Raw genomic sequence first — 20,523 nt, forward strand, 5'->3', positions numbered from 1 at the left:
ATAGTACAGAGAAGCAAGGACATAAAGTGATAATAAGTAGAAACAGGTGAGTTAACAGTTATCCATAGTACAGAGAAGCTACGACATAGTGATAATAAGCAGAAACAGGTGAGTTAACAGTTATCCATAGCACAGAGAAGCAAGGACATAGTGATAATAAGTAGAAACAGGTGAGTTAACAGTTATCCATAGTACAGAGAAGCAAGGACATAGTGATAATAAGCAGAAACAGGTGAGTCAACAGTTATCCATAGTACAAGAAAAGCAAGGACAGAGTGATAATAAGTTGATAGTGATAATAAGCAGAAACAGGTGAGTTAACAGTTATCTATAGTATAGAGAAGTAAGGACATAGTGATAATAAGTAGAAACAGGTGAGTTAACAGTTATCTATAGTACAGAGAAGTAAGGACATAGTGATAATAAGTAGAAACAGGTGAGTTAACAGTTATCTATAGTACAGAGAAGTAAGGACATAGTGATATAAGTAGAAACAGCTGAGTTAACAGTTATCTATAGTATAGAGAAGTTAGGACAGAGTGATAATAAGTAGAAACAGCTGAATTAATGGTTATCTGGGGCAAAATTTTGATGATAATATAAACAGTTAAGGTAATTATCATTGGTAAAAATGACAAGTTGATCGTATATAATAAATAACTTACGATACTGATGGCGATACTGAGGAACAGTTGGATTTCCTCAGGACTGACTGTTCTGTTTCCTTCTTCGTTCGCTTTGGTCAGAGCAGCCTCAAACCAATCGATTGCATAATCATAGAGACCTTGGTTAAAGGAATGTTTTCCTAAAAATAGGCAATCTCTCGCTGGATGTTGAAAACAGAGTATTTGTTAATAAGTCATCATGGTTAATATAGTCTTTTAACAATTTAAAGCTTTTGTTCAACAATTTAGGATTAAGATATTTTTATTAACTGTATTTTTCCCTGTAATAGACGAAATATTCTTAACAGAATACGTTTTAATTGTTAGAAATAGAATCGTGTTTATATCTAAAACTGACGACGTGTGGTGAACCTTATGTGTATGTAGCGAGTAACGTATGGATAGATCTAAAACTGACGACGTGTGGTGAACCTTGTGTGTATGTAGTGAGAAACGTATGGATAGAACTAAGAGTAAAACTTGTGGTGAACGTTGTGTGTCTGGCGAGTAACGTATGGATAGAACTAAGAGTAAAACTTGTGGTGAACGTTGTGTGTCTGGCGAGTAACGTATGGATAGAACTAAGAGTAAAACTTGTGGTGAACGTTGTGTGTCTGGCGAGTAACGTATGGATAGAACTAAGAGTAAAACTTGTGGTGAACGTTGTGTGTCTGGCGAGTAACGTATGGATAGAACTAAGAGTAAAACTTGTGGTGAACGTTGTGTGTCTGGCGAGTAACGTATGGATAGAACTAAGAGTAAAACTTGTGGTGAACGTTGTGTGTCTGGCGAGTAACGTATGGATAGAACTAAGAGTAAAACTTGTGGTGAACGTTGTGTGTCTGGCGAGTAACGTATGGATAGAACTAAGAGTAAAACTTGTGGTGAACGTTATGTGTCTGGCGAGTAACGTATGGATAGAACTAAGAGTAAAACTTGTGGTGAACGTTATGTGTCTGGCGAGTAACGTATGGATAGAACTAAGAGTAAAACTTGTGGTGAACGTTGTGTGTCTGGCGAGTAACGTATGGATAGAACTAAGAGTAAAACTTGTGGTGAACGTTGTGTGTCTGGCGAGTAACGTATGGATAGAACTAAGAGTAAAACTTGTGGTGAACGTTGTGTGTCTGGCGAGTAACGTATGGATAGAACTAAGAGTAAAACTTGTGGTGAACGTTGTGTGTCTGGCGAGTAACGTATGGATAGAACTAAGAGTAAAACTTGTGGTGAACGTTGTGTGTCTGGCGAGTAACGTATGGATAGAACTAAGAGTAAAACTTGTGGTGAACGTTGTGTGTCTGGTGAGTAACGTATGGATAGAACTAAGAGTAAAACTTGTGGTGAACGTTGTGTGTCTGGTGAGTAACGTATGGATAGAACTAAGAGTAAAACTTGTGGTGAACGTTATGTGTCTGGCGAGTAACGTATGGATAGAACTAAGAGTAAAACTTGTGGTGAACGTTGTGTGTCTGGTGAGTAACGTATGGATAGAACTAAGAGTAAAACTTGTGAACGTTGTGTGTCTGGTGAGTAACGTATGGATAGAACTAAAAATAACACTTGTGGTGAACCTTTTATTTGTTTCTTTCGGGTAAATTATAATTATAGATCAACATATACGTAAAAACATAATTAACGTTAGTTTGATTTTAGTACAGACGTAGAATGGTAAGCCTACCTGTTAACTGTTCATGAGCTTCAAACGACGGGAATCGTCCACTGCTCCGAATGATTCCACGAATCATGGCAGACATATTAAGTTTGTATGTGTCCAGGAGACGTACGAGGGCGTCAGCCGCGCCCTGCAAGTCACCATCTGTTGGAAGTGGAGAGATGGACCTGATGTGATGCATGCTAGGAACGTACTCTGGAAGAAGTCAATGTTTACTTCATATCAGGTACAATCAACTCTTATTATAGATTGGAGAAAATCTAATCTTCTACTATTTTATCTGGAATTAAGACGTTTCAATGAAACTTATTACCTTGAAACAAGTTTGTTTCCTTTCTTACTGCAATTACAGATTCTTGTGTTGACTTTACTAAATATTCTGGTGTAATTTGTTCTCATGGTGATAATGAGTGATTTGTTTTCTTCAAGTAGTTGCATGCTGGTGAAAGTAAATAACCCATTATTTCCTGTTTACATGGTTATAGTTCGAAGATACAAATAATCTAGGATAACCCGTTGACATACTCATAGTCATTAGGCTATTAGTAAATAGCCTAATATATCCCATTTACATGGTTATAGATTGAAGATATAAATAACCAAGTATATCCTGTTTACATGGTTATAGGTTAGTGATGATAAATAGCCTAGTATATCCTGTTTACACGGTTATAGGTTAGTGATGATAAATAGCCTAGTATATCGTCTTGACGCTGTTATAGGTTAGTGATGATAAATAGCCTAATATATCGTCTTGACACTGTTATAGGTTAGTGATGATAAATAGCCTAGTATATCGTCTTGACACTGTTATAGGAACATAACCTGATGTATTTATTCTTATTGTGGTAGAAACATGAACCAATATAGTGTTATTTTAATTAATTGTTCTAGTAACACCAGTACAGTGACTAGTGTGATTTCTGATAGCAAAGCCACATCGGGCTATCTGCTGTGTCAAACAAGAACTACAGTGACCAGTGTAAATGACAAGACCACTACATTTACTATATTAAGTTGTACATCCTCTTATCATTGTGATAGGTACATAAACTGTTATAGTTGTCCATGTTTGGAATTTACTGTTTCGTTCGGTTTCGTATTAATTGATTTATGGTCGTCACAAGAATACCTTATGAAGAACTTATATTTTTCATTATTGTACCTAATCTCAACTCAATGTAACATAACTAATAAATTGCTAATTTTAACATTTTAGTTACTTTTATCAAAATGAATAAGAAATATGTATGAAACATACAATATCTACACTTTCTTTTCATTTTGTTTTGGTCTGTTGGTTGTCGAAAAAAATTAAGCCTACTTTTCTGTAATGATGGCACTTTATACTGTCATTTTTACGAACTTAATTTAAATAATGTATCTAAAAATACTTAATAGTAGAGGAAACCAGACAAATGTTCTACAGCTATTATATTTTAAATGACTTCCTACCTAAGATAAGAAGAGCTTAAACTAAATCCCTTAGATAATCGATCTGGACACTACGTAATGAACTTTCAGACTGTAGGAGCATTTGACAATTCATTGAATTGAAAACAATGTATTTATTGTTGTATTGCGCATCATTTCATGCAGTAAAACTTTGCCTTTATATTAGTTATAAATGAAATAATATATCAGAAACATTAACATTCTGTGGAATGAAACTTTATATTGGTTGTAAATCATATAAGATATCAGAGACATTTATTGATATTGCATGGAGTAAATCATTGCTTTCCTATTATTTATAAATGATATAAGATATTAGAGATATTTGTTGACAATTTGTGACAGGAAGGAGTGGCAAATGGGGCAGATTTTCCAGTTTATAACTATGTAATCAAAGAATGAACGAAATCAGAATTAGACATTACCTTCCCAATATTGGTGTTATAACGAGTAATGTACGTTATACTACTTACTTCAGAAGGCCTGGCATGGCCAAACGCGTAAGGCGTGCGACTCGTAATCTAAGGGTCGCGCGTTCGCGACCGCGTCGCGCCAAACATGTTCGCCCTCCCGCCCGTGGGGGCGTTATAATGTGACGGTCAATCCCACTTTTCGTTGGTAAAAGAGTAGCCCAAGAGTTGGCGGTGGGTGGTGATGACTAGCTGCCTTCCCTCTAGTCTTACACTGCTAAATTAGGGACGGCTCGGTGCTGTGGGCTAACAACCAACTGACTTAAATACCTGTTGAAGAATCCGCAAGCGATTGCGGCCTTATGTTCCTAGATGGAATCTAATGTGGATAACTAAGTAAACTAACATACTTCAGAAAGGGGTAGTAAGTTAAAGTAGAAGACCTGGAGAAGAAATGCGACGATTCTAATATTAAGAAATATTTAATTTACTTAAGTAAGTCTTTCTTATAAAACTAAGAACTTTAAAATTACATGGAACTAAATTTTGATTTATTAACTAGTTTAATACCAGTATTATTTGTATAAAGTGATAAAAAGTAGTTTAATAGCTTAATTGAAATTTCAATATAACGCTTCAAAAGGGCGTGAAATGTACACTTTGACCTTTCCCATAGAGAGAAGTTTATTGTTGGGTAACTGTAGTGACTCAAGGTATAGCATTAATATCACCACATTGACTCAACAATAACATGAATATTGTTCCAGTGACTCGAACAGAAATATTAATAATATTACATTGGCTCTTCAAAAGAAAAACCAAAGAATTTAAAACACAAATTGGCCCAGAATAGCCAGGTGGTTAAAGCACTCGACTCCTAATCTGAGGGTTGCGGGTTCTAATCCCCATCACACCAAACATGCTCATCCTTTCAGCCGTGGGGGCGTTATAATGGGACGAACAATCCCACTATTCAATCATAAAAGAGAAGCCCAAGAGTTCGCGGTGGGTAGTGATGACTAGCTGTCTTCCACTAGTCTCACATTGCTAAATTAAGGACGGCTAGCGTAGATAGCCCTCGTGTAGCTTTCCGCAAGATTCAAAACAAAAATTAATCATGAAAATGGCACAACTAAAATATGTTTACATTACAACATTAAATAATCGAAATAGTAACATCGTTACAGTGACTAGTGAAAACGATACCATCGTTACACTGACTAATCCATATGATAATACTCTATGTGAAATCCTGTACGTGGTGAGGGAACCTCCCAGAGAACGTTCTGCTCTTTATTTTACCTCGTCTGGGATCTAAACATCCACCCACGCGTTTGCCGTGCGTGGTGACCCGAGAAAGGAAGGAGAGAATCCTCGTGGTGGAGGGGTCTAACTTTAACACACCACTTTCGCCTTCATTTCCTGAAGAAGTATTTAACACTATATTAATATGCAGAGAGGAGTAGTTAACATTATATTCTGTGTGGAGAAGACGTAGTTAACACTATATTAACTTGCAGAGATAAAGTAGTTAAGAGTATGTTAATATATGGAGAAAAAGTAGTTATCATTATATAACTCTGTGTAGAAAAAAAGAGTTAACACTATACCACTGAGCGGAGAAGTAGTAGTTAACACTATACCACTGAGCGGAGAAGTAGTAGTTAACACTATACCACTGAGCAGAGAAGTAGTAGTTAACACTATACCACTGAGCAGAGAAGTAGTAGTTAACACTATACCACTGAGCAGAGAAGTAGTAGTTAACACTATACCACTGAGCAGAGAAGTAGTAGTTAACACTATACCACTGAGCAGAGAAGTAGTAGTTAACACTATACCACTGAGCAGAGAAGTAGTAGTTAACACTATACCACTGAGCAGAGAAGTAGTAGTTAACACTATACCACTGAGCAGAGAAGTAGTAGTTAACACTATACCACTGAGCAGAGAAGTAGTAGTTAACACTATACCACTGAGCAGAGAAGTAGTAGTTAACACTATACCACTGAGCAGAGAAGTAGTAGTTAGCACTATACTACTGAGCAGAGAAGTAGTAGTTAACACTATACTACTGAGCAGAGAAGTAGTAGTTAACACCATATTACTCTGTGGACAACAAGTAGTTAACACTATACTACTGAGCAGAGAAGTACTAGTTAACACTATCTTACTCTGTGGACAACAAGTAGTTAACACTATATTAATGTTTTTAGAAGAAATAGGGAACGCTACATTACTGTGTGGGGAAGAAGTATTTAACATTATTGAAGTGATAACATTAAATAATTTGTAATGTGCAGAGGAGAAAATAAACACTAAATGTTTTGAGGAGAAAGGTCTGACAATAAACACTAAATGTTTTGAGGAGAAAGGTCTGACTCTATAAATTTCTCAATAAGAAACAACGATACGACCCCTATACTGCGAGTGGATGGATTCTACCCGTTCCTAATTCCGAAAAATAATCACAAAGCAACTATACTGTACCTGTTAAAATGTACACGTGTCTTCACAAATTATTTCAGAATTCAGTAAATATTTCAAGGCTTTACTTTACAAAATATCAAATTTTAATTTAAATTTGAAGAATTTTTTGTCAATGCATTTTCTCTTTTGAATTTCAGTTACCCAATATTGAAAGTAACTTTCATTTTAAGGTTAACAATCGCGTCACATTACATGTAGGCGGTATAAAGTCGCCCCTCACCCCGCTAGTACAGCGGTATGTCTACGGATTTACAACACAAAATCAGGGGTTCGATTCCTCTCGGTGGGCTCAGCAAATAGCTCGACGTGGCTTTGCTATAAGAAAACACACAAACACACGCGTTATAAAGTCATGGTCAATCCTACTATTGATTGGTAAGATAGTAACCCAAGAGTTGGCGGTGCCTTTCCTCTAGTCTCACACTGATAAATTAGGGACGGCTAGCGCAGATAGCGCTGTGTAGCTTTGCACGAAATTAAAAGAACAAACGAAAACAATATTAAAAATATTTTTTGCATTAGAAAACTGTTAATTATTACACAAGAAATATTTTTAATCTCCAAAACTTCCAGATAATTATCAAACGTTCTTATTCGAAAACAACTTTAAAGTTTGTTTTTCACACTATTGTATTTTTGTATGAATGTGGTCGATCCTGCCGACCTCGTAATCACCATAAAAATTATGAGGAAGATACAAGTTTCGCTTTTTCGTCACAGAATGACAACAGATTGTAAAATGAAACCAGAAATGTTTATCTTAAACAGCTGTTCTCTGCTGGTACAGGGATAACTCTGTGGATTTACAACCCTGAAGTTAGGGGCTCAATTCTCTACGATGGACTCAGCAGATAGTCTGATGTGGCTTTGCTATAAGGAAACACCCTTTAAACAGCTTCAATGTCATGATATTATGTATACATATATTATTTTTATACAATTTACACTTGAAATCGTTAGTTTTTTTACATGGTGAATCTCCATAGTTACAGAATTGAGGAAAGCAAGATACCTGTAAGCTTGACAAATGCATCAGGACTGTAATAGAGTAGGTCAAATAGAAAATTATATTTAAACAAGAATTAAAGAACATTCTAGAAGCTGGGAATTATGGTAAATGAATTGAACCTTTACATCCAACCTTATTGATACGATACATAAATTTCATCTGTAAAAGTCTCAAAATTTTGTATATCTGTGAAAATGGTTAAAACTAAAGAGTCTGGATTTTTTTTCAAATAAATAAAAGTCTAAAAACAAATGCAGAAAAAAGCCGTAAACGACCAAACAAGCTAACGTTTCTCCCACTTGTCTGTAGGTCAATGTAAAGGTCACATACAGTTCATTGTTCAAACATATGTGTATATAAAACTTGTTACAAAACATTTATTCTGTACCTGATGATATCATTACTAACAAAACCATGGTTGTAATAAATGATGTATTTGTGAAATGTACAATTGTCTAATTTCTTCAATTCTATTTTTTTTTCATGTTGGTGACTTTCGGCCTTTCTGACGGACATTTCATTGACGCAGCCTTCACTAAGTGATCTATCTTGGGTGTGTTCTAGGGGCCAGTATTTTGTAAAATATAGTCACATTTCAGTTACAATACATAGCATACGTATATATATTATTACTATATACATATAACATTTGTGAAACAAATTATTTTTTTTATATTTTATATACGATTTTGGGAAAAAAAAAACATATACAACTTACCATATAAATATCACAGACAGCCACAGTAATTTATCAGACTTAAAAATTATGTTATATTTGGACATACAAAATATGACATTTTAAGCTTCATCAATATCTTATCTTTTCATTTTGATTTTGCCAAAACAAGAAAGGTTTTATGGAGCTTTTTCCGCGTAAAAATTTCGCAGAGGATAAGAAAACCACGTGGGGAATAACCTCAGCTTCTGATTGGTTATACATACGTCAAAGATTAAGCAGGTGTTTCCAAAAGTGGAAGAGGTGGGCGGGGCCATCTTGGTAGATTCACACAATAAATAACATTTGAGAAAACAGAAAATACAGAAGGTTCTTGTTCTATGCTTGAGCTTGTCAATATTGGTAATTTGAATTTACAGCTCGCAAGAAACTATAGATTTTACATTTGTACAGCAGAAACATAATTAACCAAGGCTGTATTAAACATACTATGTGACATACTAAAATGGATATATAATATATAAATTTGAATTGTATTCTTCAATTTGATACTAAACTAATTAATATATATTCACAAAATAGTAGTTTAATAACGTTTTAAATGTAACTTTACAACGTGATAACATAACCTTTAACCCTTGACCATAAGGAAACCTTATGCTTAACATGTACCAATATGAGTGCTAAGACAGCCTGATATTATTCACGGATAAGAGAACTCATTGTTCAGAAACGTTAATTTATTCATTTTTAATTTCAGTTTAATGCCATAAATAACTAAAAGGCAGTTTCAGTTGCTTCTATCGATATTTACAGAGAATCCAACCTTTACCTGGAGATGCCATGACCTGAGTGCTTGCTTCCACAGCCTGAAGGTCTACTGTCATTCGTTTCATTAAATTGTAAGCATGGATAGGATTGGATACATATTCTTCCATATTCTTCTCTCCCACTAATATACGATCGTTTATAAATCTGTAACATTAGAAACAGTGATAAGTTTCCTTAAAATATGCCCCACTCAGAGAAAAGTGTTCCATTATAATATACTCCATCCGTAGACACTGGCATACCAACCATATTGCAACATACTTTTCAATAGAACTCTAGATCCAAAGTAAGTTATAATACACCCTTTCCATAGAGAGCTGGAACAAAACGTAATTACAGTATATCCATAAATGTCTTATTTTATTTACAAAAATAAATCTCTCTCATTCTCTCAAGAAAAAACTCTTATCCTAAAAATGTAACAAATATTCTACAAAACCTTGTTCGCAAAATAGAAATATTCTAAAAGGCGAAACAAAATACAAAAAATAAATATTTACAGACATGTAGCAATATATGAGAGAAGCTAGACTAAATGGTGAGAAAAAACGTTAATGTAACATTGGATAGAAATAAAATTATATATATTACTATAATATGGAAAAAAACTAATATTCTAACATCAAATACAGGAAATCAGTGAAGCATTGATAAGAAATATATAAGAAGATTACTATATTAGAGAAAACAGAGTCAGAAAAAGGAAGTTAGAAACATTTCTACATTAGAGACAGGTAGCACCAGTGTTAAGGCGATATACAGGATATTAGAGAAGTCTGTAAACTAAAAAAGATAATGCAAGTGTAGCATGATACACAGGATATTAGAGAAGTCTGTAAGCTAAAACGATAATGCAAGTGTAACATGATACACAGGATATTAGAGAAGTCTGTAAGCTAAAACGATAATGCAAGTGTAACATGATACACAGGATATTAGAGAAGTCTGTAAGCTAAAAAAAGATAATGCAAGTGTAGCATGATACACAGGATATTAGAGAAGTCTGTAAACTAAAAAAGATAATGCCAGTGTAACATGATACACAGGATATTAGAGAAGTCTGTAAGCTAAAAAAGATAATGCAAGTGTAACATGATACACAGGATATTAGAGAAGTCTGTAAGCTAAAAAAGATAATGCAAGTGTAACATGATACACAGGATATTAGAGAAGTCTGTAAGCTAAAAAAGATAATGCAAGTGTAACATGATACACAGGATATTAGAGAAGTCTGTAAGCTAAAAAACAATGCCAGTGTAGCATGATACACAGGATATTAGAGAAGTCTGTAAGCTAAAAAAGATAATGCAAGTGTAACATGATACACAGGATATTAGAGAAGTCTGTAAGCTAAAAAAGATAATGCAAGTGTAACATGATACACAGGATATTAGAGAAGTCTGTAAGCTAAAAAAGATAATGCAAGTGTAACATGATACACAGGATATTAGAGAAGTCTGTAAGCTAAAAAACAATGCCAGTGTAACATGATATACAGGATATTAGAGAAGTACGACCAAGTAAAAGTATTTTTTAGTAGTTTCTATCTAATTTTACCCAACATGTCTTGTACAAGGTAAACTTAAATTTCAGTAGTTTCTATCCAGCTTTATATAATATTTGTTATATAAGATGAAGTTATGTTTCTATCAAACTTACCTAACGTGATGTATATATAAAGTGCTGTATTTCAAAAGTTTTACCACATGCTACCTAACATGGCTGTATTCTTTAAAGAAGCATATTTGAATTACTGTTATAAGTTTCTCATTATTTTCTTATTGTATTATATTAAGTATTGGTTTAAAGACATCTCACTTCTTAATGACATCAAGGTGTTGATCAACTCCTTCTACATAGTCCTTGAGAAGTTCAAGTATATATCTCTCGGTCTGCAGCAGCGTTACAAGACTGGAGGTAGAAGAGAAGTATTCGTTTGAAGTGGAGATGGACACCATGAGTAGAACTCCTAGTACAGATATAAGACTCTTCATCCTATGGGAAAATAACATATGTACGACACTAATGTTTTTGAACATCTCTCTTAATTAATCCACATTTTAACATTTATCAGCATTTTCTTTATTATAGAAACAAGAGCAAATTCTAAACGTTCCTGAAATTTAAACAAATTATAGTGTAGTAATGTCGAATTTATAGTATCTGTATAACTGGTATCAATACGTTACTCATATTTTTGATAAAAGGAATGTGGACTGTCCGTACCTGTACTGTTACTGTAGTCATCTGACTAAAAAAGTGAATATACTCAGTATATATTTTGTACCAGTACCATGATTGTATTTAGTCAATGTTCATTATATAGTGGTATTACAATCACCTGGTTAATAAAATGAATGTATTCCATGGTTAGTGTGTACTAGTACCTCAGTCATCCAGTTAATAAAATGAACGTATTCCATGGTTAGTGTGTACTAGTACCTCAGTCATCCAAATTACTAAAATGAACGTATTCCATGGTTAGTGTGTACTAGTACCTCAGTCATCCAAATTACTAAAATGAACGTATTCCATGGTTAGTGTGTACTAGTACCTCAGTCATCCAAATTACTAAAATGAACGTATTCCATGGTTAGTGTGTACTAGTACCTCAGTCATCCAAATTACTAAAATGAACATATTCCATGGTTAGTGCGTACTAGTACCTCAGTAATCCAAGTTAATAAAATGAATGTATTCCACGATTGGTTTGTACTAGTACTTCAGTCATCCAAGTTAATAAAATGAATGTATCCCACGATTGGTTTGTACTAGTACTTCAGTCATCCAGTTAATAAAATGAACATATTGCATGGTTAGTGTGTACTAGTACCTCAGTCATCCAGCTAATAAAATGAGCATATTCTATGATTAGTATGCACTACTACCTCAGTCATCCAGTTAACAAAATGAACATATTCCATGGTTAATGTGTACTAGTACCCCATTCATCCAATTAATAAAATGAACGTATTCCATGGTTAGTGTGTACTATTATTCAATCATCTGATTTACAAAATGTATAGATTTTCTATTATTATTGTAATATCACTGAAGTACTAGAAGGGGAGAATGTGGATTGTCATAAAAAGTATAAAACAAATTGAACCAAAATTTAAAAGATTACATTATCAAGTTTGCAACTTGGGACTACAAAAGAAGTATAACATTAGTCTGTGAATAGTTTCTACATTATTTTTCAATCTACAACTTCATATTTTGATTCCATGTCTAACTTACTTATCAATTTTAATGGAGAAAAAATAAGTAATTGTCAGCATTAATGGCTTACATTTTTGGCGATACTTATTTATATTTATATCCATATTCATAAATTTTAAATTATGCTTTTTAATTATTTATACGTTGACTTTTTCTAATGCACAGTAATAGTTAAATATGTCTAGAGTAAGACACAACCTTCAGTGAACACGTAATAAAACTATACCAGTAAAGAAGCAGCCTTTTCAAATACATCAAATACGACTAAAACAGTGCTTTAAATAAAGCTTTGTGTCTTGTGATTATGTACTGACACAAATTTCTTTGTTTCTCAGGTTTGGTGTAAACACGCGTCGTGTACACATGCAACCCTTCAGAACAACATCACATCTATTATCTAGTTGTAACCACGGAGATCAGCTTTCAATGAAAAATAATCAACTTTTAGATAGGTCATGGACATTCAAAGCGTTCGGTATAGTTGTCTGTTTTGGTTTTAGTGCAAAAGAAACAGTTCATTTTGCTATAGACTTGAGGAATAATATGAAGAAATAGGAAAATTTTGACATTTTCTAATAAACGTGAAAAATCCCCTTCTGTTGATTACACTGGTCAACAATTTTTTTCGAAATCTCAGTTGCATAAGATTTTTTTACTCATTCTTACCCTTTGTGACCTGCTAAATTCAAATATGAAAACGGTTCAGCTCTACATGCTCTAGTTTTAATGCAATTTTAAGTTTTTCATTCTAGTCGTTTGTGGTCAAATGAACACGTTTCCTGCGATGCCTATATTGACAAACCGGCAACTGCTGCGATGCTCTTGTACATCTGACAGCTTCAGTGCTGCATGAGCTATGATAACGTGAGGTTGTCGTTACACTTGTCTCTAGCCTGTAACTTAGTTAAAGGTAAGACAATAGTGAGACACCGGTGGGTCCCATCGCAGGAAACGTGTTAATCACTTACACGTTTATGTTATCAACAGAGATATTAAAATTGTTTAGATTTTGTGGTCAAATTAATTACTTACACGTTTATGTTATCAACAGAGATATTAAAATTAGTGATGACGAGAAACCCACTTGTTGAGAAATTTATATGCAAAAACGGCTCGTTTGGGCTGAGAAAACACTTTACATAGAAGAGCGAACAACGTTTCGACCTTCTTCGTGAACCTGACGATGACCGAAGAAGGTCGAAACGTTGTTCGCTCTTCTATGTAAAGTGTTTTCTCAGCCCAAACGAGCCGTTTTTGCATATAAAAAAGATATTAAAATTGTTTAGATTTTGTTTCAGATCTGATCATGGCTACAAAGAGACGTCAATGTGAGAACAAGCCGGACGCTTTCTGTTATATTTGTGGATGCTTCACGCTTATTCGTCAAAGGCGTAATATAACGTCGTTTGTGAGGCGTGCTTATAAAGCGTACTTTGGACTTGCTCTTGGTGACCAAGACAAGAAATGGGCCCCACATATTGTGTGTCATAACTGCGAGGAAATGCTGCGTGACTGGACAAAAGTGAAACGTAAGGGTTTACCTTTTGGAATTCCCATGACCTGGCAAGAACCGATGGACCACACAACTGACTGCTATTTTTGTCTGGTCAATACAAAGGGCATTGGCAAGAAAAGCAGACAAAATCTCATATCCTAGTATCCCCTCAGCAATCCGACCTACTCTGCACTCTGATGAGCTCCCAATCCCAGTTTTCAAAGGATTTCTTCCATCTGAAGATGTGGGTAGTGACCAAGAACAAGAGACTGCTGATGAAACTCAAAAAATATTTTCAGAATCTGGCGATCCTTCTTATGAGACCCCACAGTCATTAACTCCTCAACAGTTTAGCCAGCCGGAGTTGAATGACCTTGTGCGTGATTTGGGTCTTTCCAAAAATGTAGCTGAAGTGTTAGCTTCCAAGATGCAAGAAAAGAATCAGCTGAGCCATACAACTAAAGTGTCGTACTTCCGAAATCGGGAGCAGACTTTTGTGCCATTTTTTACAGAAGAGAATATGTTTGTTTATTGTCATAATATCTCAGGTCTTCTCCAGGAATTAGGGATGCCAGTATACCATCCAAATGACTGGCGATTATTTCTAGATTGTTCTAAGCAAAGTTTGAAGTGCGTTCTACTTCATAATGGCAATGTCTATGCAGCTGTTCCAATTGGACACTCTGGTAATTTACGAGAGGAATATAATGACATTAAGACTGTGATTGACCTACTAAAATACCACGAGCAAAACTGGACAATTTGTGTGGACCTCAAAATGGTTAATTTCCTCCTAGGTCAACAAAGAGGATTTACAAAGTACCCTGCTATCTTTGCATGTGGGACAGCTGAGCTCGAGAAAAGCACTGGAACCAGAAGGAGTGGCCCATACGTGAAACTCTGAAGGCAGGTATGCCAAATATTGTCAACGATCCAATTGTCAGTCGAGAAAAGATCATATTTCCTCCTCTGAAAAGCTGACAACTATGAAACCCTTGTAGCGAATATGTTGTCAGCTTTTCGCGATCTTGGATGTAACATGAGTGTTAAACTCCATTACCTGTACAGTCATCTTGATAGATTCCCTGAGAACACAGGAGCTGTAAGTGATGAGCAAGGCGAGCGGTTCCATCAAGACCTCAACACCATGGAAGAGCGTCACCAAGGGAGATGGGACAAACATATGATGGCAGATTACTGCTGGAGCATTAAACGAGAATGCCCTGAGACAGTCCACAAACGCAAGAGCTACAAGCAGAAATTCATGCCTGAGTAGACTGCAATTGAGCTTTGCCTCCTCATAGTAGCAAATGTCTTATCTACTAATCAGTTTTATATAAATAAATTGAAATATAACTTGATATAAAATTGAATTTATATAAATAACTTGAATACATTTATACTATCTTGCATTTTCTTTTTTATTACCCAGCTATATTAAAGAGTTTTATAACATATTTTATTACATATTTTTCATGATAGACTACGACGTCAATGTGATGATGACGAAATTTTGAGATTTTCAAATACCTTGATTGCAAAAAAAGTAGAGCACTGAGGAAAAAAACTAACTTCAGATCTGAAATCAGGGCAAGAAATTATGTAATACCAAGTGTTTGATATAAATGCAACAAAAACTTTGTTGACCTGTGTTATCAATGGGTGGTCTTAACTTTGGAAAAGGAAGGTTGTGAGTGTTTCAAAAATAAGTCTGTTTTAACGGTAGCCCAAATGTTCTGTAAACGAGTTTTGAGGAAATTCATATTATTTTCATACCACTGGTGAAATAGGCATATACATTCTGTTATTATTGTAGTGCCACTGAAAGATTAGATGTGTGTGTATATATATAATACTCTGTTGTAACTGTGGTACCATTGAAGGACTAGGTATATACATTACGTTTTTACCATAGTAGTACTGAAGAATTAGGTACATACACTATGTTGTTATTGTACTAACACTGAAGGATTAGGTACATGCATTCTGTTGTCATAGTAGTAACACTGAAAGGCTAGTTATACACGTTATATTGTTATTGTAGCAGCACTGGAGGACTAGGTATAAACATTCTGTTGTTACTGTAGTAATACTGAAGGACTAGGTATATAGTTTTCTCACTTACTCTGTGGTAACGTTCAGAGAATCTCAACACCTATTTTACACTGGGGGAATATTGACACATGAAACCAGAACGAGAAGCATCATGACAATATTTTATTTATTTTCCTTGTTGACAGTTAACGCTTCTCTTGCCAAAGGGTACGTAACCTAAATATCATAGGGCTATATAGGCCAAACTATTACAAGTCTGAATCTCTGAGAACGAGACTAGATTCTGTGAGATTCTTTATAGTGTGTTTTAACGCGATCCAGAATGACTGTTAACTTTTGTCTTTTCGTTATTCTACGTCTGCTGCTAGAAATCAGGAGGATCTGTTTTGTAAAATTAGGAAAATATTTTACATAAATAATAAAGGTGATAACGAACGCTGTTTAACCTATATCATGCAGTGATCTTCTAGGCTCGCTAACCCTAATACACGATACATTCCTTTACATCAAAGACATCTTTAGATTTTAGGGACGAATTTCTCAGTTTGCTAGCAGCTGTTATCTCACAAAATTAATAAAAAAAACACCTCAGTATGGAGAACACGAAAACATGCTTTGTTTTTGTACATGTGTGTGTATATATATATATATATATTAGTGTATTATTTTGTACGTGTGTGTGTGTGTGTGTGTGTGACTGTATTATTTTTTATTAAAACTGTTTCATTTCTTCTTTGTTTTAACAGTTCTTGCTTTAAATATAATACTTATGGAGCCCACAGTCTGCATTCTACATCGATGGTTAAAATCAATGGAGTGTATAAAAGTGGTGTTGGATTGTTGATATTATATTGAAGTGTAGAGATTGTTGTAACGAAAGTCCTTTTCATGTTTAATATGATACACCTATACACTAACAGGAAGGTTCTTGTACATAAACACATTAAATAGAGTTATTGTTTAAATTTTGATATCGTTTCTTTATAACACGTAAACCAGATGAATTGTGTTTGTCAGTGCTTGTCTATAATAACGTAAACTACGCTTGAAAACAGCACTTACAAAGGTTTACAATAATGTATTTTCTAATTCTAGAAGACAAAAGATAGATAGGATCAATGTATAAGAAATAACGAAAGCATTCTAGAAATATATCAGTTTCATTTGTCATTATCCATACACTTTTTTCACATATTTGATAAATCATATCTGTATTTAAAACGCGTGCGACTCGTAATCCGAGGGTCGCGGGTTCGCGCCCTCGTCGCGCCAAACATGCTCGCCCTCCCAGACGTGGGGGCGTTGTAATGTAAAGGTCAATCCCACTATTCGTTGGCAAAAGAGTAGCCCAAGAGTTGGCGGTGGGTGGTGATGACTAGCTGCCTTCCCAAAAACAAAAAACTGTTTCAACGGATTATTCTGTAACTAAAGTTCTAACAGTTGCTAACTTGGTTCATTCTAGTGGTTACGAAAGACGTAACTTTTGACTAAAGTTCTAACAATAGCTAACTTGTTTCCTCCTAGTGGTTAAGAAAGACGTAACTTTGACTAAAGTTCTAACAATAGCTAACTTGGTTCCTCCTAGTGGTTAAGAAAGACGTAACTTTTGACTAAAGTTCTAACAATAGCTTACTTGGTTTCTCCTAGTGGTTAAGAAAGACGTAACTTTTGACTGAAGTTCTAACAGTAGCTAACTTGGTTCCTCCTAGTGGTTAAGAAAGACGTAACTTTTGACTAAAGTTCTAACAATAGCTAACTTGGTTCCTCCTAGTGGTTAAGAAAGACGTAACTTTTGACTGAAGTTCTAACAATAGCTAACTTGGTTCCTCCTAGTGGTCAAGAAAGACGTAACTTTTGACTAAAGTTCTAACAATAGCTTACTTGGTTTCTCCTAATTGTTAAGACAGACGTAACTTCTATATAAAGTTCTAACAATAGATTACCTGGTTCCTCCTGGTGGTTAAGATAGATGTAAATTCAAACTAAAGTTGTAAAAGTAGCTTACCTTGTTCCTCTTAGCGGTCAAGACACACGTAACTTCGAACTAAAGCTGTAACAGTAGTCTACCCAGTTCGTCCTAGTGGTTAAAACAGACGTCTTTCACTGTTAAAGCTTTCCTTATCAAGTTCCTTAGGTGTCTGCTTGCTTACTAGCCTGGAAAACTCTCATTATTTGCAGTGACTAGTAGAGCGCATGCGTCAAATGACATGGGTCCTTAACCTGTGTTGGATATACTCAATTAACTGTTTGTTGCTCTACATCTAGCATGGGCTACAAGAAAAGGCTACTTAAGCTTCTTAAAATAAACTACTTTGTAGTTTTAATTATTTAAAATGTTTGTACTGATTGCACAATCAGTATATCCTTATGTTAAAAATCACGCGTATTTATTATCATTTTACATGTATTTTAATAGTAATAAAGTCTTGTGTCTATCGTATTTCCCTTTTTAATATTATGCGGTTAAGGTAACACAACACTAATCACACGTAGGTCTTACCAATGTGGTTATTTCAGACTTTAGTATTGTAGATACCGTGGTCTGTCTTCGTACGTCTGTGCAAAAACCAATAAAACTTAACCTTGCCGGATTCACTGTGATATTGTAAACTATGGAACAGTGGTGTAGATCCTGGGGGGATGGAGGGTATACATCCCCCCTTCATTTTAGGTGGGGGGTATATTGCATACAGTTATCCCCCCTACAGTTTGGTCTGTTGAATTGTTTTATTGTATCACAGGCCTACAAATTGTGTGTTTGTTCTTGTGATTCTCGTGTTCTTACCAATAGAATTACATAATTAGGCCTAGACGTAGGCTTTTTCAGTAGCCGAAATGTACATCTTTAACATAGGTGCTGGTAATTTACAAATTACCAATTTGTAAATTGAACAGTCCATGTAAGTGGTTGAAAAATCATCCCCATCGGGTGTAAAACATCTACGCCCCTGCTATGGAACATAAGAATTAAAAAAAAAAATTAACTCGAATTCCTTTCCTATTTGGTTAGTATATATTCGTTTGTTAATTAATGTAATTTTCTTTCGTAGTTAAGAAAACCCAAAATTATTCAAAATTACAGAATACAACATTTTGAGAGAAGTGTAGTATTCTATTTATATTTTTGTATCATAAAAAATGACATTCCAGGAAAATACAATACTATGTCCAGCTAACTTTTCAAGAAAGTGCGGTATTTTGTTTATCTACCTTTTGTGTTATAAAACAGAACATTCCAAGAAAGTGCAGTATTTTGTCTATCTACCTTTGTGTTACAAAACAGAACATTCCAAGAAAGTGCAGTATTTTGTCAATCTACCTTTTCTATTATAAAAACAGTACATTTTAAGAAATTGCAGTGTTTTGTCTATTTACCTTAACCCCCAGTGGCTCAGCGGTATGTCTGCTGACTTACAACGCTAAAATAATAATGATAATATAAAATGCCTATATAAAACTTGTTGTGGAATACGAATGTCCGGTAACATACAACATGCCTCACATCTCTGTAACACTTGACTTGAGGTTATTGTTTGTTATTAAACACAAAGTTACACAAGGGGTTATCTGTGCTTTGCCCACTATAGTTTCTACCGTTGTAAGTTCTCAGACATTGCGCTGTGCCACTTAAGTCAACCCAACCAAAAGCAGTACGAATTGCCTACCGAATCCACGTCTATACAATCGGCTCTTACTTATAGAAAACAAGAAATTCAACGTCATAATACTAAAAAATACTAAAATAAGACCAAAACCAGAAATAACCTATTCAATGTTGCACAAACACCCGCCGCCTCATGGACCAAGTTCTTTCCTCCCTTAAATCACATTAGTCACGAAACAAACACTCACTCCAACAACCAACTTGAGAGTTTTACCTTGTGGCTCTACCTACCTCTTTTATCAGTTTAATTGCCATAAGAAACAATGGATCAAATATATTCATTAATAATCATGTGTATCTTGTTTATATTATTCAATGTGTGGTTATGTTCTCTATTTTACCAATATATTCAATGTTTAGTAATTTTATAGTTTATGTTTTATATCTATGAACTGTATAAACAAAATATGTTGTAAATTTCTGATAAGTATAAAGTTAATTACCATGCATATAATTGTATGTGAAATTGTAATATGTAACTGTCCTTTGTGATGCAATAAACTCTCGTTCTGGCTTTGTGTCTTCTTTGGGACGTGATGCGCTGGCCTACATGGGACGGGTCTCTGCTGTTTGGATCTGCTGCTCGTGATCGGTTTATCGATTTCAGGCAGGAAGCTTTAAAACACCCCTTGTCAAATCACCATCAAGAAGACAACTCTCCTCCTTCATCGTTTTTCTTCACGCCTGAACCACAAAAAATCAACTTATCAGAGAAACAACCATAAACCCATCAAAATTACTGAAAGCCAGAAAAGTGGGCGAATACAAAATTGTTTGTTTGTTTTTGAAGTTCGCATAAAGCTACTCGAGGGCTATCTGTGCTAGCCGTTCCTAATTTAGCAGTGTAAGACTAGAGGGAAGGCAGCTAGTCATCACCAC

General features: G+C 34.8%; 1 protein-coding gene across 3 annotated transcripts in view; it reads right to left on the reverse strand.

Annotated features, from left to right (window-relative positions):
• Window positions 1-18,578, reverse strand: part of LOC143229231 (prolyl 4-hydroxylase subunit alpha-2-like) — a 514,682-nt gene extending 496,104 nt beyond the window's left edge. For 2 of the 3 annotated variants that reach the window (XM_076461470.1, XM_076461298.1), the window contains exons 1-6: window positions 18,481-18,571; window positions 17,986-18,200; window positions 11,027-11,203; window positions 9,210-9,352; window positions 2,344-2,532; window positions 666-826 (exon numbers count right to left, since the gene is read on the reverse strand). In XM_076461470.1, the coding sequence (XP_076317585.1) occupies window positions 666-826; window positions 2,344-2,532; window positions 9,210-9,352; window positions 11,027-11,202 (669 nt within the window). In that variant the 5' untranslated portion in view covers window position 11,203; window positions 17,986-18,200; window positions 18,481-18,571. Of the gene's footprint in view, window positions 1-665; window positions 827-2,343; window positions 2,533-9,209; window positions 9,353-11,026; window positions 11,204-17,985; window positions 18,201-18,480 lie in introns of all 3 variants that reach the window. The other variant, XM_076461387.1, reaches the window with a different exon arrangement.
• Between the last annotated feature and the right edge of the window lie 1,945 nt (window positions 18,579-20,523).

Source organism: Tachypleus tridentatus, chromosome 1 (genome assembly GCF_004210375.1).
Source record: "Tachypleus tridentatus isolate NWPU-2018 chromosome 1, ASM421037v1, whole genome shotgun sequence".
In the NCBI taxonomy this organism is placed as follows: Eukaryota; Metazoa; Arthropoda; class Merostomata; order Xiphosura; family Limulidae; genus Tachypleus; species Tachypleus tridentatus.